Here is a 25,809-nt window from a genome sequence, read left to right on the forward strand (position 1 = left end):
ACCTCCTGGGCCAAAGTGTCAGCTCAAGAGCTGTGGCCTCACCCTGTCCCCTGCTGACTCCCCAGAACCCAGCACTGTGTCTGGCACACAGTGGGCAATTGGTTAATATGCGCCAGCTGAAAACGAACAGCTGTGGCCACAGTAAGGCCACATGAAGCAGATGATTATCTCCACAGGCCTCTGCTAAGGCTTAAACTTCCTCACTTCTGTTTCAGTGGTTCTGCTGGAGATCTTTTACTATCAACTGCTTCTGATCCACTTTGGATCTGGGTGTTAGTCATCAATGGCACAGAGGGTAGTCTTCCCCTGCTATGGGCCTGGCAATGGGGCGGTGCCACAGGGGGCAGGGGGTGGGTATTTGCTCCCACAGCCTGACAAGGGGCCACCTGCGGAAGGATGGAGAGAATCAGGGCTGAGATGGGTAGCAGGGAGAGGAGGGGGGGGAAGGGGACCCTGTTGGGGTGAGGCAGGGGGGTGGGGAGATCCGCCCTGGGCAGTAAGCACTGCTCCTAGAAGTCAGGTGCCACTCCAGGCTCAGACCTCTGCTGCTCCACAAAAGACAAAAAGGAAGACTGGAGCAAACAGAGGGCAGCAAGGCAAGGGGTGGATGTGACCACCCAGGACTCATGAGGAGATGGCCCAAAGCTCAGCCAGGGCCCAGGAGCTGGGGGAAGCTGGACAGATAAACCTGGCCCTACATATGTGCACAGCTGCTGGCCATGGCCCACGGTTCTCCCGAAGCCCGAACCTTGCCACCAGTTTCACACTAGAATTATTAAAGTGCCTACTCTGTGCCTGCACTTGTGAGGTGAGAGCTCTCTACCCCCTGCCCAGTGATCACCCATTCCCTCCGCCTTCTGCCCACCATGCAGCTGGGACAGGCCTCTCCTCTCAACCCCAAGAGGCTATCTATAGTCCTCCCTGGAGCCTGACCAAGCGGGCAGGCTGTGCACCCTCCTTGCTCTGCACACAGGTGCCAACCCCATGGTGGGTCTGGGCCAAGGCCCCTGCAGGAGGAAGCGAGCTTTCAGTGAGGCTGTTTCCCACGAGAACACAGAACTGTAAACCAAAGGGGATATAATAAGCAACCTTGCCCCGCTGGCTGTGGATGGGCTTGGGTGTTCTTTTCGGAGCATGTGCTATTTATGTTGTAAACTGATCTCCTGCCCTTCTCTCTCCTGAGGACTACCTAAAGGCTCAGGCCTCTCCTGGGACCTCAGACACTTCATTTTTTGGTTACCTAGCCCTCATGCATGGCCACAAGGACTGATGGCAACCCCAGCAAAGGGCCGGGCACTGGTCTCCAGCCAGAGCGGCCGGGGAACCTATTCCTGTCCCCGTCCCCATGTGGTGGGCCCTGCCTACCTGCTTGTCCTGCAGGTCGGAGGAGAGCTCATAGCTCTCAGAGAGGGACCGCGAGCGCTTGATGGCCTCCTCCTCGGCCTGCTTGCGCAGGATGGAGGTTGAGTGCTGCAGTTTGGGTCTCCGCGTGCGCTGCTGCTGCCCTGGTGGCCCCGAGTACAGCCCATAGGCGCCCACCGATGTGTGGTCGTAGCGGTCGGGGCTCAGGCTGGAGGCCGGTGCCAGGGGGCCCTGGTGGTAGGCCGATGGACTGTCCAGCGACGTGCCAGTCTCGCTGCTGGGGGCCTCGCCCTCCACGCTGCAGGGGACAGAGAGACGACAGAGGTCTCCTTTGAGTGTGAGCCCAGACCCCAGAGTCCGACAGGGAGCCAGGGACAAGAGGCAGCCCCACAGTGTCCCCACCACTGCCCCCTGGCATTCGACACACTTTGCTGGTTGATTTTGCCTACTGTCCGTCTCTTACGTGAGAAGGTTTGATACCAGACTTTGAGCCTCCAGAACAGTGAGAAGACAACTGTCTGTTACTGAGGCCACCCGGACTGTGGTCCTTGTTATGGCAGGCTTGGGAATGAACGGGGTTATACATACATTTTTTCTAAAACTTAAAGCCAGTCTGCAGAGAAAGAACTAATTCCCCTTTTCCAGGTGGGGAAGCTAAGGCCTATAGAAGTACAGGGACCTGTGGTCCCACAGGTAGGGAGCAGGTGAGGCAAGATCAAAGCCCAACTTGGTGGGACTCCAGGCCAGGGGCTGGGGGTGGTGGGTGCACCCACACCCCTCTACCTTGCTGCCCCTTGTTCCCAAGATGCAGATACGTCCCTCTCAACGTCCCAACAGCCAGACTGGGGGGACAGAGAGGGATTGGCTGGCTTACTCATCCCAACTCGGGAACTCAGAGAACAAACACTGGTTCCTGCTGCAGACTGCTTTTTAGTACAGGGCAGTGAGGCAAGGTAGTTTATCACGTGGCTTCTAGTAGCCTCTCTGGTCAAGCCTTACCATTTCCCTGCCCCTGCAGGATATCACTCAACTTCACAGACTCTGATTTCTGGGGCCAGGGCAGGGGTCTCTCTGGAAGCGCCCCAGCAGAGAGAAGGGAACACAGCATCCCTTCCCAGGCTGCGGTCCTTCCTCAATGGTCCTGTCTTCAGGCCAGTGGGAATACCCTGCATATGACAGCTGTGGGGCCAACTGGTCTACCCCCTGCTCAGCTTGGCTTCCACTGTCACGTCCTGAGGCCTGGCAGGGCTGCTCTGTTGAGTATAAAATGTGACTGTTCACTGACTCCTGGGGGAGACAGACTCACAGTGGGGGCAGAGGGAAGTAGCCTGCCCTTTAGTTCCAATTCTGCCCCGAGCCAGGGATAGGCTGCAAATCCCTGCACTTGCTTTCCAACTTGTAGTTCAAGAATAGTACAGGACTTCCGCACCACCAACTGGATCTGGCCTCCAAGGACATGCAGTGGGTGTCCTGTGACAAAGGCCATCCCATCCTGCTCTCCAGACGCTAAAGTATGACAAAGGTCTTTCCTTGGGGAAGAGCTCTGGGTGCTTTGCCTTGATTTGGTTGTGAATCAGGGTAGGCCACCCATTTAAAGGCCTCTCTGTCCATTATCCACATGGGATGGACTAGATGCTTTTAAGGTATCAGAGGAAGACCACCCTTCAAGACTCTTCTGACATCACGGTTACCCAGGAGCAGTTATCCTTTGGGCCCTGGGTCTATGTGATAGGGTGGTGGGAGGGGAACACCAGCAGAACTTAACATTTTCCCATTCTTTTGATAAACCTTTGAACAGCATTTCACAATAAACACTTGGTGGCTTACTCAGTAGTTGTACGGAAGAGAGAGGGAATCCCCCTGTCAGACCTGTAGGCGGTTGATCCCAAACTTAGGGAGGAGCGAGCCCCATCTATGGACAGGGGACCCAAGGCCTTTGCCTTTGCTCTGGCTCCACATGCCTCCTTGCCTCACCTTTTCTGTGTGGTCTGTGAGCATCTCACAAGGAGGTATTTCCACACACACATCCCCCATACTGGAAATGCTTTAGTCAGGGGCAGAGTCTGTTTTTCTAAGCAAGAGGCTGACAGGAAACAAAATCTCATCCTTGAAGACAAGCAGCTGGGGCTCTGCTCAGAAGGTTTTTAAATAGTTTCATAAGCCCGGTTTACAGACACACAGGGAGCCCAAGGGGCAGTCTCCATGCCTGCACGGCACGGAGCAGAAAGCCCTTCCATGCCTTGTGGTGGCTTTGTCAGGGAGTGGTGGGCAGGTCACCATGCTGCCCTGACATGCCCCAGGGTAAAGAAGCAGCGTCCACCTCTCATGTCTGGAAGATTCAGCCCTTTACACCTAGGCCTCGCTCACTGGGCCTCAAAGCTACCATGATCAGGCAAAGGAACTTTCTTTCTGACAGCGGTGGAGATGGGGCAGGGGTCATTCTGTGAACTGGAGAGGCTGTCATCATTCTCTGGGAGCTGTGGTTTGGGACAGAAGGGACTGAGGAAAGAGAAGAAGGTGACAAACTACTGGACTCAAGGGCAGTATGTTGCTTGGTAGTGGAGAAGCGCCCAGCTGCCCCGAAGGTTGGGGTCACTCACAGGCAGTATGTCAGTGTGGGTTGTGACATGACAGGGATGTAGGTGGCTGATGGGAGGCAAGCACTTTCTAGGGCTGTGCCAGTCCAGGATTCTTGCTCTGGGCATTACCTGACTCCCAGCTGTCTTAAGCCAGCAGGTTCTAGAACATGCTAGGGAGTGAGGGCCAAGCCTTACCTTATAGCTAAGGGTAGGGGTCTGACAGTCACCTGCAGCCTTTGTACTCACCATAATTCCAACTCCCACCTCCTCTCCCCCATCAGCCCTACCTTCCACACACACCTAGGCTCTGCCCACTTCTCAGCAGATGGTCCAGGTCACCATCATTGCTCCCTGGATTATCACAACAGCCTCACAATAGCAGTGGTCCCCCTACTCTTCCCCACGGCTGCTGCGGTGACTCAGATAAAACATAAGATCAAGTGCCATCCCTGGTCCCTTCAAGCTTAGAAGGAGCTGTCCTTGCAATGTCCTTGAATGCCTGACCTCAGCTGCTCCCATCTTGGCTCCTTACCCCCTTGGCTCATTCTGACTTCCTGACTCACTGGCTTCCTTTCTCTCTGCTCAAAGTAATCAGCCATGCTCCTGCCTCAGGGCCTTTGCACTGGCTGTTCTTTCTGTCTGGAACACTCTTCCCCAGATCTCTGCTATCACCAGATTTAAAATCACAGCTCCCTCCCCACCAGGATTCCTGTCTCTTTCTTTGCTTTTTTTTTTTAAATCTTTGATGATGATCACCACTTCAAAACACATAACGTATATAGTGTGTTTTTTGCTTTGTTGTCTATCTCCCATATCAGTAGATAAGCTTTACCAGGGTGGAGGTAACTTCTCTTACTGATGTTCCCCAAGGGCCACCACCTGTGCCCAGCTAACAGTGCTAAGTAAATACTTGCCAAATAAGTAAAGGCATCCCCTCATTCCTGCTGTGTGCTGGGTCCTGGAACAGTTTTGTTTTGGTTTGTTTTGTTTTTTTACATCATCCTTGCCAGACCTCCTAGGTACCCCAAACCAAACTCATGATCTTTCTCCATCGTCACGCAGTGACCAAAGCCAAGATCCTGAGTGTCACCACTTCAGTACCTCCCCTGCAGCCAACTCGCACCCCTGCCCCATGTAATCTGTCACCAAGTCCCATTGAATCTACGTGAACGGTATCCCCTTGATGTGTACAATGAGGAATCTACGTGAATGGTATCCCCTTGATGTGTACAATGAGGCTGCCCTTGTGCCCCACCAAATCACAACCAACCTCAGACCACCCTGATCAGAGAAGAAGTGGCCAGGCCATCCTACTGCCCCACAATGAACACTGCCCTGTAATACACGAGTGGACAAAAGAAAGCACAGCATGAATGTTTGTATGGTGCTTAGGAACCCACCTTGAGCCAGAGAATAATCAGAAACTACATACTATGAGACATGAAAAGAAAATATTTTCTTCATTTGAGCCAAACTGGTTCAGAAAGATCATTTTTTTCAAGTGAAAATGCCCAGTGTTGATAAGTATGGGGAGTGATAGTCTAAGTTGGTTCAACTTTTTCAGAGTACTAGCCAGAAACAGTTATCAAATCCACTTGATTTGGAAGGTGCTCCAGGAGAGCCCATAATGATGCTACACTTGCAGAAACAGCCAGAAACCCAAGGCCCCTCCGTCCCAGTTAGTACTCAACTCTGCACCTAGTTCCCTCCTGGCGGGAGTGTGAACGGGACAGTCCTCTTCCCCCTCCTCACAGTAGATCACACACCCCATAGGCCTCTGCTTTATATGATGTCCAATGCCTGACCCAGCAGGGATTTGGGGGTCAGGGAACCAGCAGGCCCAGCCCAGGTCTTTCCCATCCCCCATGCTGCCACCCGAGCTTCCGGCAACCAGCAGCCCACCTTAATGCTGTGTCTTCACCACAGTGATTTCCCAATCGGAGCTCAATGTCTCATCACCTGGGTCAGCTCCCTTGGGGAAGCTTCCTCCACAACCTGTGTCCATCAGCCAGGCCCGAAGACTCTGTGGTGGGTCCTACACTAGACAATGGCATTCGTGATCTCTCACAGCCGCCTGGGCCATATGCAAATCAGGGAGTGGGATAGACACCTGTTCCAAGTGCCTGACAGGCTCTGACAGTTTAGAGTCTCTGGAACATTCTACGACAGTTAGGTGGCTACTGCCCAGCACTCTCAGAAGATGCTCCTGGTCTAGTAATCCCTCTTCTGGATATTCACGCTAAGGAAACGAGCCAATCTGCAGAGAGGTAAATACGAGGAATTTCACTGCAGTATTGTTTCTAATTATAAACATTTGGAAATAATCTAAATGCCCGTCAACAGGGATTGACTTAAATTACTTATATAGCCATATAATGGAAACAATGTCAAGCTTGGGGGAAGATCGGTTTGATGACTGTTCTTTCAAAAAAGACAAGATTTTTTCGGCTGACCATAAGTTTAACATGAGCTGATGCTGTGATGCAGCTGGGAAGCCAGTCACTGACATGAATTAATACAAAGCCAGAAGTGAACACAGCCCTGCGGTCTGCTACAGGTGTCAGATCACAGAGGACCACGTCTGGGTGCTGCCCTGACAGTCTAGAGCCTCAGAGTGCAAGAGTGCAGATCACAAACCTGGGCCACTTGGATTGCCCCACTTTCGTCTGCCTATGGTAGACATTGCTAATTGATCACAGACTCCCTCCTGAAGATCTTCCAACACAGTGCTCCACGTGACTGACCCCAGCAGGCGCCTGACATGAACTCTACTTGCCAACCCCAAATTACAGTATGCCAGAAATAAACGTCCAGGTCTGGAAACCACCTCTCACCAAAAGCTTGGACTGGTTGGCTAGGAGAAAAGCAGCCAGAAGGGAGAGATGATGCCTATCATCAAGCCTCTGGCAGGCTGAAAAGAGGAGGATGGAGCAGATCTCCCTGGACAGAACTATGACCAAGGTCACCCAACGAGAGAAAGCGTGCTCTCACGTGGTGAGGGCTGCTAAGGAGGTGCTGAGGTCTCTGTCACTGGAGGTGTGCAAGCTGTAGCAAGTCAGACACCTGTCTGAAATACAGCAAAAGGACTCCTACACTGTCTAGAAGCCGCTATGGACCGTCTGGATCTGTACCTCCACCCTGGGCCTCCCCACTGCCCTTCACTTGTATTTCTCCACCTCTGGGGGACCACACTCTGGTCCCAGCGCAAATCCTGCTTCCTGCACATGGCCAGCCCCAGTGCCGTGCAGCCCCCATTCCCATGCTGTCACAGTGTAATTATCTAGAGGAAGAGTGTGGGGTCTCCCCAGCCCACCGGGAGTCCTGCTCCATGAGGGCTTGCTCCCTGAAAGCCCTGGCCTCCAGCACACACAAGGACCCGAGACTGGCTCCTTCCTGAGAGGAAGCACCCCATGCGCCCAACGGGGCTCCAAAGGTGGGCCTGGCCCAGCGTGGCTATCCAGGTGATAGCTGGAACTACACGTGGATGTGTCCCCTGCCCTCCCCTGCTGGCCCAGGGACACAGAGCCCTGAGTCTCTGGAAAGTGACTCCAGCCTTCTCCTCCTCCCCTTCTCTGGTTTTCCCAACATGCCTTTCCCTAGGGGAGGCTGGCGGGTGTGATTTTTATGTGGGGAAATGGCTGGATCACTGCAGAACGGCCCCCAGAGTGCCTGACTGCCCGAGGACAATGAGAAGCATTTAAGAAGGGAGAGAATACATTTTGAAAAGTTCCCCTCTTCCCCGGCAACACCCCTGTGCCTTTCTGCCAAGTTGAAGGGCTGGATGGGCTCCCTGCTGCAGCCTGGGTTCTGCTGCTCACCAGCTGTGTGACCAGGGGCAGGAACACTTCTGTGCCTCAGTTTCCCTTCCTGTAAAATGGAGGCAGAGTCCCGACTTCATGCGACCACTATGAGAGTTCACACAACTCTTATAGTGGAAGGGCAGCAGCTCCCCAGATTTTAAGGACACAGATGAAGTCCTTAAAAGACTGCTTGGCTCATAAAAGGCACTTTCTAATTGCTGTCTCCGGTTATTCCTTGACTGACAGGGCCCAACCCACAAGTCCAGGCAGCTAGAGGTTGGGGGCAGACAGGCCCAGTGTGCAAGCCAGGGTCACCCGCCTGTCTGCTACAAGGCCTCTCTCTGTGAGGATGGCCGCCTCCGGCCATGGGCCATAGTCACTGGTGATGACGCCCTGGGGAGGGTAGGAGAGTCCCAGAAAGGGCCCTGGGCCCCATGGCCCAGATGCCACGTCCTGACTCTAGCTGGGGAGTGAGTTAGGGCCAGGGGGCCTCAGCCACTCGGGCCACGGATGTCTCTAATTATGGCCTATGAAGTCATGAATGACCTCAAGAAAAAAGAGGAAGAGACAAGGGGGCACGGGGGAAGCAGGGACCCTCTGTTAGGAGGCTGGCTGTTCACCCTAACATCAATGAGGCCGATGGTGGTACCAGCTAATGTCTATAGAGCTCAGCAGTCTTCTGTCATACATAACTCCCTGAGTCCTCTAAACCACCCTACAGGCACCGAGAGGAGGTTACTTAACCCCAAGGTTCTAGGGCTAGAACTCAGGCATCGTGGCTTGAGCCTGCACATTTACTCACTGTGTTTATGCGACTTAGTCACACACACCAGGTAGGTTAGCAGCAGTAACCCTCCTTTGTAAATCTGTTGGGTACAGGTGCTGTGTTGAGTGCTTAAACGTGGCCTATAGCCCAACTACCATCTCTGGGAGCTAGGAGGGAGCTGTGCCCTCAGAGCTTGGGGCTCAGTGAAGTTATTGGTCCAAGGTCACCTGTGCAGGAAAGCAGGGCTGGGACTTGACCCCAAGTGGATGTCTCGGCTACCCAGCTGCCTAGAGGAAAAGCATGCAGTTGACACACTGGGGGTCCAGAGCCTTGATCCACACTGATTGCTGGCAGTCTGCATGGGCCAGAGCCAAATAGCCTCTGAAATATGGACACCCCTCATGCCTCCAGGCCCTGTGGCCTCCCCTACACTCCGCTTTCAGGGTTTCTGATTTCCAGAAAGGGAGTCTAGACAGAGCAGGGACAATTAATTCCCAGCTCTCATATGCACAGCTGTGGGGCTTCTACAGTTCTTTGCTGCAGGCCATATTAACTGATGTCTATCACCCGGGCCAGGGAAGGGGACAGTTTTGCTCTGTTCCAGGTCCTCAGGTAGGGATGCAGACAGACTAGGGCAGGGTCTGGGGAGGAGGTAAGGGTGGGAAGGAAAAGGAGTCAATGTCCTCTGAGCAAGAGGAGGGAAGGTTCAGCTGGAGAAACGCAGCCTCGGGGGCTGCCTCCGCAGGGCCTCATCCTAGGGCAATGGAGGCAGGCAGGTCTGTGGAACCAGAGGCAGGGTGAAGGCAGCCTGGGAGCTTTAGGGAAGTAGAGGTTTTTAGCAGTTCAGCTACTGGGGAAGGGGCTATTTTAGGGGGTAGTGCAGGTATTTCAGTGGGGTCTAGAAAACCAGCCTTCTGGGACTGCTGTGGCTCAGGGTGCGTCACCACTCAAGTATACTCAGCCACTGTGCCACATGGGAGCCCTTGCACAAACCACATCCACGTATTTAATCCCTGCAATGATCCCATTGAGGAGACTCAGGATTTGTGGCTTGCCCAAGATTGCAGAGCTTGGGGCAGAGCCCGACTCAGCTGTGTGACCTTCCCCTAGTCCTTCCCACCAGAGTCCCCGGGCCAGGAGGTAGCCCAAGGGCTGGCCTGGCTGCAAGGAGCAGAGTACAAAGACACAGAAGGGTGCACTGCAAGGGAAGAGTGGATGTATAAAGGGACACACAGCCGGTATGGCCCAGCAAGAAGGGGATAGAGAAGACCTCTAGAGGGAAATTAGGGATGCTGTTCCTAAATAAGCAGGCTATCCACACCCTCTTCCCTCGTCAGGAAAGGCAGCAGCTCCCCAGATGCCTAAAGCCTTACAGGCTGGACCACACCTGGTAAGTGGTTCTTGGGAAGACGGATGCCTGCTTAGTGACCGAGGAGGCTTATGAACTCCCAGGAACACTCCAAAGTTCTGTCCCTCCTGGGGTGAGTTGCTGGGCACCACCTAGACCGAGGCCTGGCAATGCGGGGTGTCTCCCCTGGGGGGCAGGTTTGGGACGAACGGGATCCAGAAGAAAGGGTCCTCAGGAGGAGCGGTGACTGGGAAGGGATGTGCTCCTAGCCTGCAGAGCCAGTGGAAGTTCTAGGAGAGGCCATGAGAATGAGTCCGGGGAGGCACGCATGCAGGCACAGATGTTGAGCCCCATGCTCAGAGCCTTCAGACACTGCCAAAGCCTGGGATGGAGAGGCTGGGGAAGGCTGGAGCCCTTGCAGGAACTGAAAAGATTCAGGGTGCGAGTCCACATGAGGCACACATGCTCAACATGACTTCTGGCAGGTTAACCAGGAGCACCATATCTAAATTGAGGGAGGTGATGGGCTTTCTGGACAACCCAAGAAGCACCCCAGAAGGGCTGGGTGGGAGTGGGGAGGGGAGTCAAGTGGGTTCTTGCTTTAACTAGTTACCAAATTTGCTTTAATGAGGATATACGGTAGTCACAAGAGCACCAAATAAACCCAACGTCCAACTGCCCAGCACTACCCCTTCGATGACTAGTAGACCTCTCAAAGGCAGGCTCAAAACGGAGCTCCTGTGCTCCCCCAACCTCAGCTGAGAGCAACTCTATCCTTCCAGCTGCTGGGGCCAAAACTCTGAGAGTAGCTCCTGGCAAGTCCCTACTTCCCATCTGTCAGCAAATCTAGCCACTCCACCTTCAAAACAGAGGCAGCATCTGACCAGTTGGCCTGCCCCCTGCCACAGCCTAGTTTGCATTGCCCTCACCTGTTCCCCGTGTCGCTGCCACAGTCTCTCTCTGGGGCTCTCCTGGCCTCCCCACTGCACCATTCCGCCCTTTTCCATGCAGCAGCTGGGATCCTATTAAAACACAACTCTGATCAAGTCTGTCCTCTGCTCCTCCCTCACTGGGATTTAGAGCCCAAATCCTCAGAGTGACCCAGAAGCCTATTCTTCCTGCTACCCCCTCCTCCATGCTCCCTTGGGCACCACACCCCAGCCCCACTGTTACTCTTTCCTCCTGGCACACTCCTACCTCAGGACATTTGCACATGCCTTTCCCTTCTCCTGTGTCTCTTTTCTCAAATGTCTACCTGGTTTCCTCCCTCACCTTTTACATCTTTGCCTCATTTAAAAGCCACACCCTGATCCTGGCCCTCCCTTATGCTTCCCTGCTTCATTTCTCTCTGTAGCGCTCCACGGCACCACCACACCCCTGTACATGGGTTGGTCACTGTCTGGATGTCAGGCCTGAGAACAGGGGCTTCCCCACTGGAATAGGGAACTAGGTTCTGTTAAAACATAAGACGCTGTTACTTCACTCAGTGAACATGTACTGAATGCAAACCAGGGGCCAGGCCCCTGCTGGGCACTGTGAGTGTGGCAGTGAACAAACAGACATAGCCCTGTCCTCGTGCGCACACTGCGGGATACAGGTGATTAATGATGGCTTGTGTTCAGGGCAGCAACGGAGGAAGGGTCTGGTGCTGCAGGATGGTGAGCAGAGCCCGTGTCCTGCTGCCAGGGGTGGGGAGGCTTCCTGGGAGGCCTGCGCCCTCAGCCAGGACCCAAGGAGGAGCGCCGTGTGGCAGTAAGGGGTGGAGCGGAGCCGGTGGTGGTGGGTGTCCACAGTGTACACAAGGGATGGAGCAGCTCAGCCTGGCATGTGTGGGGTGGGGGCGGGGGGAGGGAGCAGGCAGGACCAGCACTTGCAGGCAGAGTGAGCGGGGAGGACAGAAGGAGCATCCTGGTGGTGGTGCCTGGGGCAGGGTCTGCAGCTAGGTGAAGACGCCTGGGGGAGGGATGAGGGGAAGGGCAGGAGTCCTCAGGGTCCTGATGCCAAGTTGGGGAGGCCAGAACCACCGAGAAGCTGAAGCAGCAGAGAGGAGGGACACGACGACACAAGGCTGGCGCAAGATGGGGCCAGAAGTCAGGCTGTGGCAGGTTGAGGAAAGGGCCTGGCACGGAAGAAGCCTTCAAGGATGGTGGCCGAGAAGACAGCAGGATTGGGATGGGAGCTGAAGGGGGTTGGGGGCTGCAAGGAACACTGGTTTTAAAGCTGGGACAGACCTGGGCACATCCGAATGGTGACAGAAGAGGGGCACCATGGGAGGAGCTACTAGAAGGAAAGAGCACTGGGCACGGGCTGGGGTCATTGAGATTCAGGCTGGCAGGAGAGGATGTGGCCAGCTGGGGCCCCTCCTCTGGGGCCTCACTGTTCCCTGAGGGTCAGTGGGCGGCCGGGGGTAGGGGCTTGCCTGACCCCTCCCACCAGTAAGCTGGGGCTTAGGCAGGGCCAATTTCAGGAACCCACAGCCCTTACTACTGAGCCCTGCTCTCCATCCCCACGTCTCTTGGCTTCTGTGACCCTCAGACATCTCAAGTGGCCCCTGAGTCTAGAACAGCTGCTCCCAGAGAAACCCTGCCGTGGGTGCCCAGCTGCCTCTCTGCTGACTGCCCTCTGACATCCACGGGGAGGGCCCTGGCCAAACCCCCTCCTGCTAACTTGCCACCCCGAGGCCTGCCCTGCCGAGGCCTGCCTTGCTGAGGCCGCCAAATCTGGCCCAGAAGCCCCTCCCAGCCACAGCATTATCTCTAATTAGCCAGCACCGAGACCTCCAGAAGTGGCCTTTATATACGTACAAAAATATAGGACTCTGAACAATGAATTTCTCAAAGCAGGAGGCTATTTTTAGAGCTATGCTAACTGAACCAACATCCAGCATTCCCCCAGCTTGTCAGCGGCTCCTGGCGGGGTGGGCAGGCGGCACGAGGAAAGGCAGGCACGGTGGGGTCTTCTTAGGCTGCTCGAGCACAGCAGGAAGGAAGGGGGCCGTTTCACGAGGCCCTGCTCCCTGCCCTCTGGTCCCGAGCACCCTGCACAGCACTGCCGGGCACCTTCCATCCCAAAGCTGTGATGGTGTGAGTGACGGGGAGGATCTCCCGTCCCAGCTTCCCTGAGCCTCAATTTCTCCCCTGCCTGGGGTCAGGGGAAAGCCATTGCTTTGAGGCGGCATGGCAGAGTTGAGACGGTGTCCGGCAAGGAACCCTGCGGACGGCCGATGCCCTGCCTAATTAGAATTATCCGGGAAGGGCCTCGGCTGCATTCTTGGGGCTCGTTCTCATCAGCGCACAGTCAGAGGGAGGGAGAAAAGTCCGCTGTCCCGTGAAGCCAGCACATGCAGCCAAGCCCTTGGCCTGTCCTGTCAACATGTTTTCCAAGCCCCGGGGAGGTGATGGCTCCAGTCTCCCAGCCCAGACCTCACTCCTGAACATAAAGAACATCTGTCTGCCTGCCTGCCTGCTGGAGATGGGCTGTACTGTCCCACTGCTCTGCTAGTGAGTCACTCCCATCAAAATAGCCTCGAGGACCAGAATGGGCTTTGGAGATTACAGTTCAGGGTCCTGGAGACAGGGAGGGGTTGGAGGGCCGCCCCGTGAATCTGCGAGCAGATCACTCGGGAATGATCATGACTCTGGGGGCCTGGCTGTGCATAAACACGGTGCCCTGTGCAGGGCCAGGGGGGGCCCCTCGTGGTATGTGGGTGCCTGTGCAGGTGTCCCCTGGAGCTCAGAGCATGGCAAATGGGGGGTGGGTTGGGCAGGAGTCACCCTAGCAGGAGGGAAGGAAAAGAGGTGTTCTAGATCTACAGGTGCCACCAGCACTGCCTGTCATGTTGAACTCTTGGTTCTCTTCACAGCACATCTTGCTGACCGCCTTGATTTCCATTCGTTGTGATAAGTCCGTCTCTGACCCGGTGAAAGTAGGCTCTGGAAGGGTGGGGGTGTGGCTGCTTGTGCTGCTTCTGTGTCTTATCAGGCATCCCCAGTGCCTCAAACAGGGCTTGGTGCAAGCAGATACCAGTATTTGTTGGGTGAATAAATGAATGAACAAAGGAATGAATGAGTGATGCAGCCAGTGACTAAGGAGCCTACACACACCTGGGAAGCAGCATCTCTCAGTTGTTCATGCATTCAACAAATACAGGGAACTCTGTGCCAGACAGCCATGGCTGTCTTACCTTCTCCCCTGGATCAGGAGCCATAGGACCGAACCCCTGTGGATTTCCTCTCAGATCCCCTGGGAAGCGCCCCCCTTATCCCACTGTCCCTGGCATTTCACCTGGGCCCCCTTCTACACTCCCCTCAAGGGCAGAGCTCACGCCTCTGTCATGTGCAAGCAGGAGCACCGAGGGCCCGAGCAGAGAGAGGCCTGGCTGGGTCACTGACACATGGCCCAGCCCAGCCGCGACAGGGATCTGTGTCCACACTAACTCCCTCGCCTGGCAGCTGGGCCTTGGAAATCTTAAGCGGCTGCAGAAGCCAGCAAGTTTCTTCACGACACAGATATGTTGCCTGTGCCCAGAATACTGCTCTCCAGGCCCTGAGTACAAAGGAACAGGGGGCCTCACGTAGTCTCACCCCTTGGGGACCCCGGCTCAGCTCCCCTGGGCCCACCTCCCACAACCCTGGGAGACATGTTGGGCCAGGCCAGCCCTGACAGGGCCTCAGACAGGAAGCAGGGGCAGAGTCTCACTCCAAAGGTTGGCAAATGTGCACTTTTACTTAGGCTGAATGCCAGCTGGCAGAGGGGAGCCATGAAGCTCTGCATGAGGGCAGGGGCCTGGGACTGATGTGAGCATCCTGCCATCGGGCCCGCCAGGGCCTCTGCTTGGTGAAGGGCTGCTCATAGTGGCATCACCATTAGTCCCAGGGATGTCCTCAAGCTGTCTGGGATCTTACCCTATCTCTGGGGATTGGAGCACCAAACCAGGGTAGGCCCAAACTAAGAGGAAAGCCAGTCCTGCAGTCAAACGCACAGACAGACCATGTAAAAGGCCTTTATTCTTGCCAGTGCTATCCGGGCCAGGGCCAAGGCAGGGGTGCGGCCCACCCATCTGGGACCTTGAGCCTTGTCCCTGACAACTGGATGGGAGGCCCAGTGCCCACACTGCCACTCTTCATATGGACACCATAGACTTCATAGAGCTATCTGGAAGACAGAGGGCCTCTGTGCAAGGGGCTCACAAGGTCTCAGTGCAGAGCTCCAGATCAGCAGCCCCAGGCCCAAGGAGTATTTAAAAAAACAAACAAACCCCTTCCCCTGCCAAACTGCAACAACTCACCAAGAGTTAACATCTAGAGTTTTTTTTTTTTTAATAATAAAAATCCAGACTTTTCAACTTCTCTTGGGGACAGGCACAGTTGAGGATCTGGCCATAATGGGCCGGATGACAGAGCTGGGAATAGCCACACCTGGGTGGCACAGGCTCTTTCACTGCCCCAGTCCTCACCACTCCCTATTGCATGCGCACTCCCCCATATGTCGTCTTCCTGCACTTCCTGCCTGTCAAAGGCGTTTGCACTTGCTTGCGATACTCACCAAGGCCCCTTTGCAAAGAGCGGCAGTCTGATCCGCAGCTCTGAGCTCAGTCATTCCCAAGAAACCTGATTTAGAACACCAAGTCCCGAGGGGTAGGATCCAAGACTTCCCACAGCTTTGAATAACTAGTGGGAACACCAAGGCCTTCCGCTCTGCGGCGTCCTCTGTTTCACTTTTACAAGACCCAACAGCAGTAATGCCACTGCAATGGTCATGATCCAAAAGCACACAGCCATCGCAGCCACCAAGCTCCGATTTCCCAGATGTCCTCATTCCTCAGTTCTATATGGTCAAGATGGAATCTGAATCTGATACTTGGTGTTGATTCTCAAATTGGACTTGTAGGTGGTCTCCTGGGGTTGGAAGCCCAGCCCTGCCCACCCTCGGCAGCCCCCTCTGCCCGTCTCTGTACCTGGAGCAATGCCCCTGTGGCTCCAGAAGCCCCCAAGGGAGCGAGGGAAGCTCTGGGTGGAGATCAGACCAGGTTGAGACCAGGTCAAGATCAGGTCCTCCCAAAAAACCAACCAACCAAACAAACAAACAAAAAGACCAGGTCCCCACTTCTGGGCTGAGTGACCTGGGGCAAGTGACCTCACCTCTCTCGGATTCTGGCTCTCATCTTTGCAGTGGGTGTCATTCCTGCCCCACTTGCACAACAGAAATGTGGGACTCAAGTGGGGGAGGGGACACACTTTGCCAACTGCAAACACCAGTGTAGACGCATGGGGCCGTCTCTACTGTGGACCACACACTGTGGATCAGAGAAGGGCTCAATGGAGAGACTTTGCTGAGATTGCTGAGGCCAAAAAGAGGGGCTCAGGATGGGTGTTCTGTAGCCCAACACCAGACTAGGCACTTCCTGCTTGGCAAACCAGAAATGTCTCTTGTGGATCTACTTTCAGGAGCCCCTTCCCCTTCATCCTACCCATTGTTTACCTGGCCTCAAGCAACAAAGTTTACAAAACAGCTTCCCCGGCCATGATCTCATCTGTGTATAGCATCACCCTCTTCCCTTTCTGTTTTTTTGTTTTTGTTTTTGTTTTTGTTTTGTTTTTGTTTTTTGCCATTACCTATAGCCCACTCTCTGCCAGACCCTCACCCCCAGCTAAGCCAGGGCAGTCCTTGGTGCTTTTGACTGCATAAAGACGACCAGAGCTTCCACCCTGGGGCTCACTTGGAAACATTTTTCAGAACACACACACACACACACACACACACACACACACAGAGCCAAAAATCTTCCTGGCTGAGCCAAATTAAATACAGAGGCCTCTAGTTATTTCCATACGCGCAAAATGGACTCAAATAAAGCAGTTCTCTGTGGCAGGCTCCAGCAGACAGGGCTGGGCCGGGCCCCAGGGACACCCCAGGAGTGCTGGGCGGGAGGCACAGGCTGGGGAGGCTGGCTCTGGGACAGAGTGTGGGCAGAGAGGAGGAAGATGCCCGTCGTGCCGGTCTCATTGCCTCCAGGCCACCCTGCTGGCCAGGGTCAGGCGTGCAGGCCTCTCGGGGCCTGAGATAACCCTTGGCCAGCTCTCCAAGTCCCACCCCAGACCCGCACTTCAAGGGGGGGCCCCCCTGCACTCACTCATCCTCAACTGCCAGAAAGCACTTTCTAAAATGCAAATTGTTTGAGTCTTTTATGGCATCAAATCTTTGTCGCGGTCCAAACCTCTGAGCATGGCGCCGACGCTCCCCACCCACAGGCTCCCTGCCCACCTCCCAGCCTGCTGTCCATCCTGTTGACCCCATCCACTCCCATGCTGCAACTGGATGGTGCTGTGACTCCTGGCTGGTGGCAGTCTGTGCTGCACTGGCTCTCTCGCACTGCTCCCTTCCTTGAAACACCTGGTACCCCGTGGCAGAGGGAGCAGAGCCCACGAGAGCCCACAGGACTTCTGCCCAACTGTGAGCTCACCCCAGCAGGGGGGCACATTCTAGTGTCTGTGTCCTCAGGAGTTAAAGACCATGTATGAAGTGAATGAATGAGTTACTGAATGCACTGATGATGGTGCAAAGAATACTGTAACGACAACAGATGCCCTGAACACTTCACCCAGAACGAACTCCCAGCATCCTATAACAACTTTTTAAAACAAATTGTTTTTTTGTAAAGCAGTTTTAGGTTCCCAGGAAAACCAAGGGGAAAGTAGAGATTTAGCATATTGTCTGTGCCCTGCTCCCTCCGCACCTATAACTTCTCCAAATCTCAACGCCACAGTGCATTTGTTAATCCACAGACTTATGCTGACACAGCATCACCCCAAGTCCAGAGTTTACATTAGGGTTCACTCTTGGTGTCCCAGATAACCAAAGCATGTGAGACAGATGCGGGATCCTCTCCCCATTCCACAGATGGAGAAGCTGACACACGGAGGGAGCTGGTAACTTCTGGAGGCCCACACAACACCCACACAAGGTAAGGAGGTCAGGTTGACTGAGGCACGGGGCCAAGCAATTCACCCCCCATCCACCTTCCACATGCTCTGCCCTCTGCAGGGAAAGCCCACCCACCCCGTCTGCCTGCCCCATTCCTTCTTCGCTCTCCAGACCTGGACCTGCAGCACTGCCGCCTTCACCTGATCGTCTACTCTTTGCACACTGTGCCGGAGCAGGCCTGCAGAAAGGGCCTGGGGGAAGGATGAAGGCCCAGAGTAGGGACCGCCAGCCCTATCAACCTCTGGCACCTGCAGCTTGGGCACACAGCCCTCCTCTGTAGACTGCCTGTCTGGCATGTGGCGGAGAGAGGCTGTGTAACCTTGGGTAAGCCACTTGGCCTCTCTGTGCTTCCGTTTCACAGCCCTAAAATGGGGGTATTGTCTACCTCGCAGTCAAATGATAACACAGACACGCATCTTCAGCCTGGGGCCTGCCACCCAGAAGTGCTTGAGGGAGCTGTTGTTACTATCACCATACAGGACTGTTGCCCCCCCACAGTGCGTGGGGGCCCTGGGGATTAAAGGAGGGGCTAGATGGCTGTGAGCATGCAACAGTGGGAAGGGAAGAAGCCTTAAAGGGTACCCTTTGTTCAGACAGCAGGCACTGACCCATCTGACCCAAACCCCAGTATCCGTACCTGAGGAAGGCGAGGGGTGAGCAGACTGGGCGTGGTCACTGCTCAGAGCAGGACTGGGGTGGGACTCAGGCCCACTGCCTGTTTTTCTTTTTTTTTTCTTTTTTATATATATATATATATATATATATATATATATATATATATATATATATTGAAATTATTTGTGATAGTCACACAGAGAGAGAGGGGGAGAGAGAGGCAGAGACACAGGCAGAGGGAGAAGCAGGCTCCATGTACCGGGAGCCCGACGTGGGATTCGATCCCGGGCCTTCAGGATCACGCCCTGGGCCAAAGGCAGGCACCAAACCGCTGCGCCACCCAGGGATCCCCCACCGCCTGTTTTTCACCTAAATTTGGTTTAGGGCCCTCTGTGTGCCAAGCACTGTGTAAGACACGAGGCATAGTAATATATTCCTAAGAATATATTAGGGTATTAGAGTGACTAATATAGCTATTGTAACTAAAATTTACTGAGCACCTGTTATGTGCCAGGCCCTAAAAGCAGCACCACTAGAAGCTGTAGGATGGAAGAGATCGCATGGAGGGAAGGAAAGAGTGCCTTGGCAGAGTCCTAGGGAACCCCAGTGCTGACTCAGCGATGGGAGGAATGTTGGGGGGCCTGGTCTCTTAAGCCAAGAGAAGAACACTCAGAGTACATCCAGAGGTCAAGCGAGGTGAGGAGCCAACCTGCCTTGGGGCAAAGGCAGGTGCCACTGCCTGACTATACCACCAGGCAAGGGGCAATGAGAGCAGAGGAGGGCCTGTGGGGACACTCAGCAGAGAACACCAGTCCTGCCAGGGAGTCAAGGCATGAAGAAGGCAAGCACCTTGAGCACTCCTGACCTGATGTGAGCCCTTTCCCCAGAAAAGCCCTGTCTGATGGGGATGCACAGGCCTGGTCTTCCCTGGCCACCTGTAGACACTTCCCTGGGTGGAGTGGGCATTGTTTGGTCTTCAAGGCTGGGAAACTGGACCAGCTCCAGCTTCCTCAGTTGGGCCAACACAGCCAAGAGCTGTTTAAGGAACTCTACGGCTCTGTCCCAGGAACCCACCCCGGCAACTGGACATCTCTATCTCCACATGACGGGTCCCTAACTAAAAACATCAAAATATCTGGTATGTGCTTTGAAGTAATCTTGGGGCAATGAAATACAATTGCCCATGGAGGGGTAGGGGGGTGAGTGTCATCATACCATTCTCTCTACTTCTGTCTATGTTTAAAAGATTCCATAACGAAAAGTTCAAAATAGTGCTAAGAATCTGTTATCCACATCAAGGCCTTCCCGGGTCATTTGGCCTTTTTTTTTTTTTTTTTTTTTTTTAAACTAGGTAGGAAAACAAAACCCAAATCTCAGTCCCTGCTCATTTAAATTATGGCTCTTAGGAAAGTCAGTGGCCCCAAAGGAACAGAGAATTGGAGTTTGCAATGGCTGCACCTCCCCCTCCTCTTCCTCCTCTGGTAAGAGCAGAGGAAAGAGCCGCTTCCCCAAACGCTTCCTCTCCAACCCCCCTGCCACACGGGACTAAGTGCACTTCGCGGCCCGTCCAGGGCCTACACAGGGAAGTCACAGCAGGAATGACAACTGTAGTCACTACCACTTAATAAGAACCATAGGGATAATTGGCATTATGACATTTACTTACAGGCCCGGCCCTGTTCTAGCCCTTTCTTTCTCGTCATCTCTGTGGAGAAGCATCCCAGATGACCTCTGGGGGCTGGCAAATACGCCTGCCAGGGCTCAAGGTCCACTGGCAGGGTTTCCAAGGGTCCTCCATCCATTCTGCCGAACGACAGTGCACCTCTGGGGCCCGGTGGGGTCCTGCAGCTTTTCTCACACTCCTCCACTTTTCTGCCTCTACGTCACCCTCCGTTCTAAGGCCCAAGCCTACCCCTCAGCAGTGTCAGGGAGCAGGAAAGGTAGATTAACTAGAACACCCAATCAACTTTCTGCAAAGCTCGGACGTTATTTTCATTTTTACCTCAGTCTCCTTGTCTGTAAAGTGGGAATAATACCAGCCACGTCCTAAGTTTCTGGGGGAGGTTCAAATAAGGTAAGTGTGTGTAAAATTCAGAGGCCACCCACATGTCTGATATCGTCATCTTTGTTCTGTAGCCTGCTCCAGCTCCAGCTCCAGCATCAAACCTGTGCCTACTCTGGACTCCTCAAAAGCAGCTGTGGCTTTGCCCAAAGCCAGCTAAACCCTTTTCCCCTCTTCTGCCAGCATGGATGAGGCACCTGTTGTGTATGCTACCCACAACCGCCTCTCCCTCCACGATCCCCACTCGACAGAGAAGGCTCACAGAGGTGGCGACTTCGCCCAGGCCGCTCATTCAGGGAGGGCAGGACTGGGCTCAGGTTGAGTTTCTCTGGCCCAGATGCCACCGTCTTTCCACTACAGCCAGCTGCCTCTCTGCCTGGTGGCCGGACTGTGCAGTGAGGGTCCTGAGGCCAGGCGCTGGAACTCTCAGCCCCATCAGGCACCAGAAGCAGCCCCTGGTAGGACCAGGATGCCAGAGCTGCCCAAGTACCAGAGCTCAGGAGAGGCCAAGCTGAGAACAGAGCCGAGAACTCCAGAGGCACTGCCACTCTGCCCCATCTCGGGCCCATAGGGCTGGGCCATCAGCCACAATGTCCCCACTCCTGCAGTGTCCCCAGGGGGCCTCACCATCACCTACAGGCAGCAGGCCATTTGCCCATCCTTAGAAGTCTTCACTCTGGCTGAGAGCTAAATCCCCTTACTTTGCAATTTTTCCAATCCATGGGCAAAGTGATTTCCAAAAACACTTTGGATCATCCTCTCTTAGTGGGCCACAAGCACACGCACAAGATTACGGGCTTTAGTCACTTGTTGCCAAGGCTATGACCGGTCTCCCTCCCAGGCACCACCGGCACGTGAGTAGCACTATATCCTCGCATGGCTCCCCCCAATTACCGCCTCTCTTCTTCCTTCTCACTCTTACCCCTGGTCTCGTCTGTGGCCAAGGAGAGACGATGCATTCCTGTCTAGCAACACATCTCCCCTGAACAAGCACCATGGTCCTGTTTTAGCATAGTTCAACTTGGCAGCCCTGATGTCACAGCTAAAAGCTACCACCTCTCAGGTCGTAACTGTGTGCCCTTTAAGCATTTTATGTGGATTAATAACAACTCCAGGAGCTCTACTGTCACCCACAGTTTACAAATGGGGAAACTGAAGCACAGAAAGCCCAAGAAATATGCCCGAGATCACAGAGAGTGTGAGAAGCTGAGCTGAGGTTAGGGCTATGGGCAGGCTAGGCTGGCCACAGAGTCTGTTTCCTCTCTAACCCTGGGTCAAACGGCCTCCCTCAGCAAATGACCATAAGCATCAAGAAGCTTGCCCCCATCACAGATGGGGAACTGAGGCCCAGAAAGGGGGTAGGAGGAGTGACAATGCCAGGGCTTCTAGGGAGGCTGAGTGCCAACAGCAAATCAGAGCCAGCTCTGCCCAGGCCTCTGGAGGGAGAGACCCTTCCAGGCTGAGGAATAATCAGAATGAACAGTAATAACTACAGTGATTATAATTAACATTTATTGAGAACTTACTATAATACAGTAAGGCACCGTTTTAAATGTCTCACGTGTATTAATGCATTTAATTCTTGCACCACCTAGCCCAGCCTCTCAGCCAGAAATAGAAAAGCAAACACCATTTGCTTCTGTCTTTTAAAACGGTCACTGGAGAGAAAGCATTCCTGTTGGTGGACAGACCTGGACTGGCATAGGCAAAGAGGTCATTTTGGGGAACCTGGATGAGGAGGCTGTCTCCTCGCTGGGGACTCTTCCAAATTTTCCAGCGCACTAACCGTTCTTCTCTCTCTTGTGGGAGCAAGTTCAGCAGCCCATACTCATGTGTGTCCCCTCATGACGTGAAAGGCCCTGGCCTTGGGTTTCCTTCCCCATGTGGATGCTGGTGGTATTTGCACTGGTCCTGCAGGGAGTCTGGGGAGAGGTGGTTTTGGTCCCCAGGACCCTGTTCAATGCCAAGGCTGGCCTTGGGCAAGTGTACTCAGAATGTGCAAAGTGCTCTGGACCAAGGGAACTGTCTCCAAGTCCAGCCAGAGTGTTTGGGTTAGCAGCTCTTGGGGTCTGGCAAGACACCAGGAGAGCCCAGAGGGTGGTCCTTAAAGCAGCCTGAGTCTTGGACGTTTGGCAACATTTTGGAGATGCTGATACCAAGAGATACCAGATACCTGTTCCATGGCTTGGGAAAGATACAAAAGGCTCCATTTATGATGGTGACAGATTTTGCTCAAGATTATTTAATCCCAGAGGAAGCACAGCCTGGCTATGAAGAAGGCAGACCACTGAGTTCAACCCTTAGCTCCAAGACTTAATGGCCAGAGAGCCTAGGCAAGTCACATAAGCTTCCCCCCAACTGTTCCCCAAATGAGGACAGAAGCCCTCACTCACAGATTGCTTTGAGAATTAAGTACTTCGCACAGAGCTGAATGGCAACCACTGCAATCACTATTATTACACTGACCTTTGAACAAAGAGGAAAAAACAAATGTGGTCATAGTTTCCCCATCCAGACAAACAAGGAGGGGACTCTTGCTATGGTTCTACATCTGGGCCTTCGTTTCATATTAAACTGTCACCATGTTAGGAAGGCACAAAGCAAGGAAGTAGAATGGAAAGAATGACCCTCTCCATCAAGAAGCAGGGAAGCCACAGCTACATTCAAATAAACCATAAAGGGATATTCAAGTCAGAGCAGCTAGGACCATGCCTTGGCTCCTCCAGGACAGAGATTTCCCAAAAAACCATGTAGCTCCAGAAACCAGCAAAAAGAAAACCATGAGGAACCACTTTAATTAGTCACTTCTCAAGAGAAGAGGTGGCGATGATGCTGGTGTTACCGGCTACCATGTGTTGGGCATCTAATAGGTGTGAGTCACGGGAGAAAGCTGCATATGCCCTCCAGGGAGGTATTTCTTGGCCCCATTTCATGGATGAGAAAAATCAAGGCTCAGACAGGGGAGGCCATATCACCAAAGCCACATAGCTGGGAAGAGACGGAGTTGGTTTTGTGCGACCCCAAGGCCTATCTGGGTTCTGTGATACACGGTTTCACAATATTAATCTTGGTTCCTCTACATCTAGCCCAGGGCCTGGCACAAAGCAGGTGCTCAGTATCTAGTGAGTGAGTAAAGGAACACAGGAAAGTGCAACAGCGGGTGCCCTTTGGGTCATACACATCTCCCCTGAGGACAAAGCACCCCCGAGCCCAGGAGAGCATGCATTCATTCATGGGTGCATTCACTCACTGATGCCTGGCTGTGCCTACCACATGGCCAGGCATTGTGCGGGGCCGGCAATGGAGCACACAGGCCAGGGCTTACAGGGGCACTTGCTCATCTAGGGGTACAGCCACAGCAGCCAGCAGAGTGGCAGGTCCAGGTGGCACCATGCCATGTTTTCCACCATAATCACTGTCCATTGCTCCTCGGCAGTGGCTCGAGCAGTGGGGGCAGTCAGATTCTCTAAGGCTGTACCAATTAATTCTTCAAGAGCCTTAATGGCCTTTAAAGTCATGATGTTGCTTTTGAGGACAAATGATGAATCACATTCACCAGCGTCTGAGCATCCTCCCCCATCACACAAACACACTTCCACAGGGGACCTGGGCCACCTCTGCGGAGCTCTCCCCAGGCCCTGGTCCCTGGCCTGCTGCAAGCCCACTGGGCAAACATTCCCTGCGTCATCACAATTCAGAGGAAATTTACAAAAGGGGAAGGAAGAAAATCGCATGGGTCACTGGCGGTGGGAAGAGCAGAGTGCTGACCTGGACAATCGCAGCTGGGACCGGAGGCTGTCAGACACATCCTCAAGCATCTCTGTGAAGCAGGGTACCATTCACTTCCATGCAGGGGGAAGCGAGGCTCAGAGGGAGGTAGTAACTTGCATAATGTCACAAAGCTGAGCTGGGATTTGAAATGAAGTCTGTTTGCCTCCCTGAGCCCTTCTCCGCTGATGCTCTGAGCTCCTCTAGCCTCACAATTCTCCTGGCAAACCAAAACCCCTCGTTGCAGAGTCCGGCCAGATAATACCGGTGTGCTCACACGCATATATCCAGAGCTCCCAGAGCCTGGGCAGCCCTACTCAATCCCTTCCCGAAACACCTATTTGCCCAGTCATCACACTGTTTGACTGTGCAGCTGTCAGTCCTGTCCATGTTTTTGAACTGAAGCTGTGTAAATATTAGCACAGCTAGTTCATAGTCCGACTTCCTTGAGTGAAAGCCTGAAAATCCTGGCAGGGCTGGCAGGGGCCCTCCAGAGGCCCTCCAGCAGAACATCTGGGTTCTACTCCAGGCTCCCCTTGTAAGATCCTGGTCAGGTCACTGGACTCCCTATCTTAACATGCCCGTTTAGAACGGGATGGTAGGGAGAGCCCCGGGCTGCTGTGAGTCTCCAACAGCAAAGCATTAAGGTGCTGCCAATACTAGGTGCCATGGCTGTGCCTGGAGGGGCTGTCCTGCACCTGTTACAGACTGGGGGTCACCTGAGATCTTTGGAGCACGCTGGGTCCTTCCTGGGTTTAGAGAGGGAGAGAGGGCCAGCTGGAAGGAGTCTGGGTGGAAGGCAAGCTAGCCAGCTCAAGGAGCTGCTGGCTAAGCTTCCACGGCCCAGGAGCTGGGTGAGTCTCTGCCCCCCAACCCACTTCCTTCGGAGCTGCACACCAGGCACTCTGGAGCAAACATAATCCACCTGCTCTGAGGCTGAAGGATGAACTTTGGCCTGTGCCGGAGCGGGGCTTCTGGATCTCTAGGACACTTGGTCTGTGCTCTGAGGCTGGGGGAGCAGCTGTTTATCACCAACCCCGACAACAAAAGGACTCAAGCAGGCTTCCCTGCCTCTAGAAGATTTAGATGGGATACAAAGAAGGACTTCCAATAAGAAGGGATGCAGGATTGAGAAATATGTGAAAGTGATGACTTATGGACATCCCAGGTGGAAGGGTGATACTGGAGAGGTCCTAATGGAGGGGCACCAGGGAAACCTCTCAGCTGGGAGTGGGGGAAGAGATGTAGCCTGCAGGGCGTGCCAGCCCCAGGAGGATAAACACTGAGTTTTGCTCACTGCTATGACCCCAGTGCCCAGAGAGGGAATGCTCACAGCAGGTACTCAGTAAACCACAGAGCTTTGGTGCTAACCAGACTTTACACTCAACCTCAGTTTTTTCTCCTGCGACACGGGGATGCCGAACCGCAAGGACAGGAATGCAAATACGATACTGGGTGAGAGAGCTGCCTAAGACAGTAGCATGTGTGCAATATGAATATCGTGACCCCCATTCTCGGACTGATGC

The 25,809-nt window shown here is 54.0% G+C and overlaps 1 protein-coding gene across 13 annotated transcripts in view; it reads right to left on the reverse strand.

The window, feature by feature from the left end:
• Positions 1-25,809, reverse strand: part of IQSEC1 (IQ motif and Sec7 domain ArfGEF 1) — a 379,425-nt gene that overhangs the window by 42,402 nt on the left and 311,214 nt on the right. For all 13 annotated transcript variants that reach the window (XM_077857658.1, XM_077857665.1, XM_077857666.1 and 10 more), the window contains one exon: positions 1,366-1,660. In XM_077857658.1, coding sequence (XP_077713784.1) covers positions 1,366-1,660 — 295 coding nt within the window. The remainder of the gene's footprint in view (positions 1-1,365; positions 1,661-25,809) is intronic.

The sequence above is a fragment of the Canis aureus genome, chromosome 19 (assembly GCF_053574225.1).
Source record: "Canis aureus isolate CA01 chromosome 19, VMU_Caureus_v.1.0, whole genome shotgun sequence".
Classification (NCBI taxonomy): domain Eukaryota; kingdom Metazoa; phylum Chordata; class Mammalia; order Carnivora; family Canidae; genus Canis; species Canis aureus.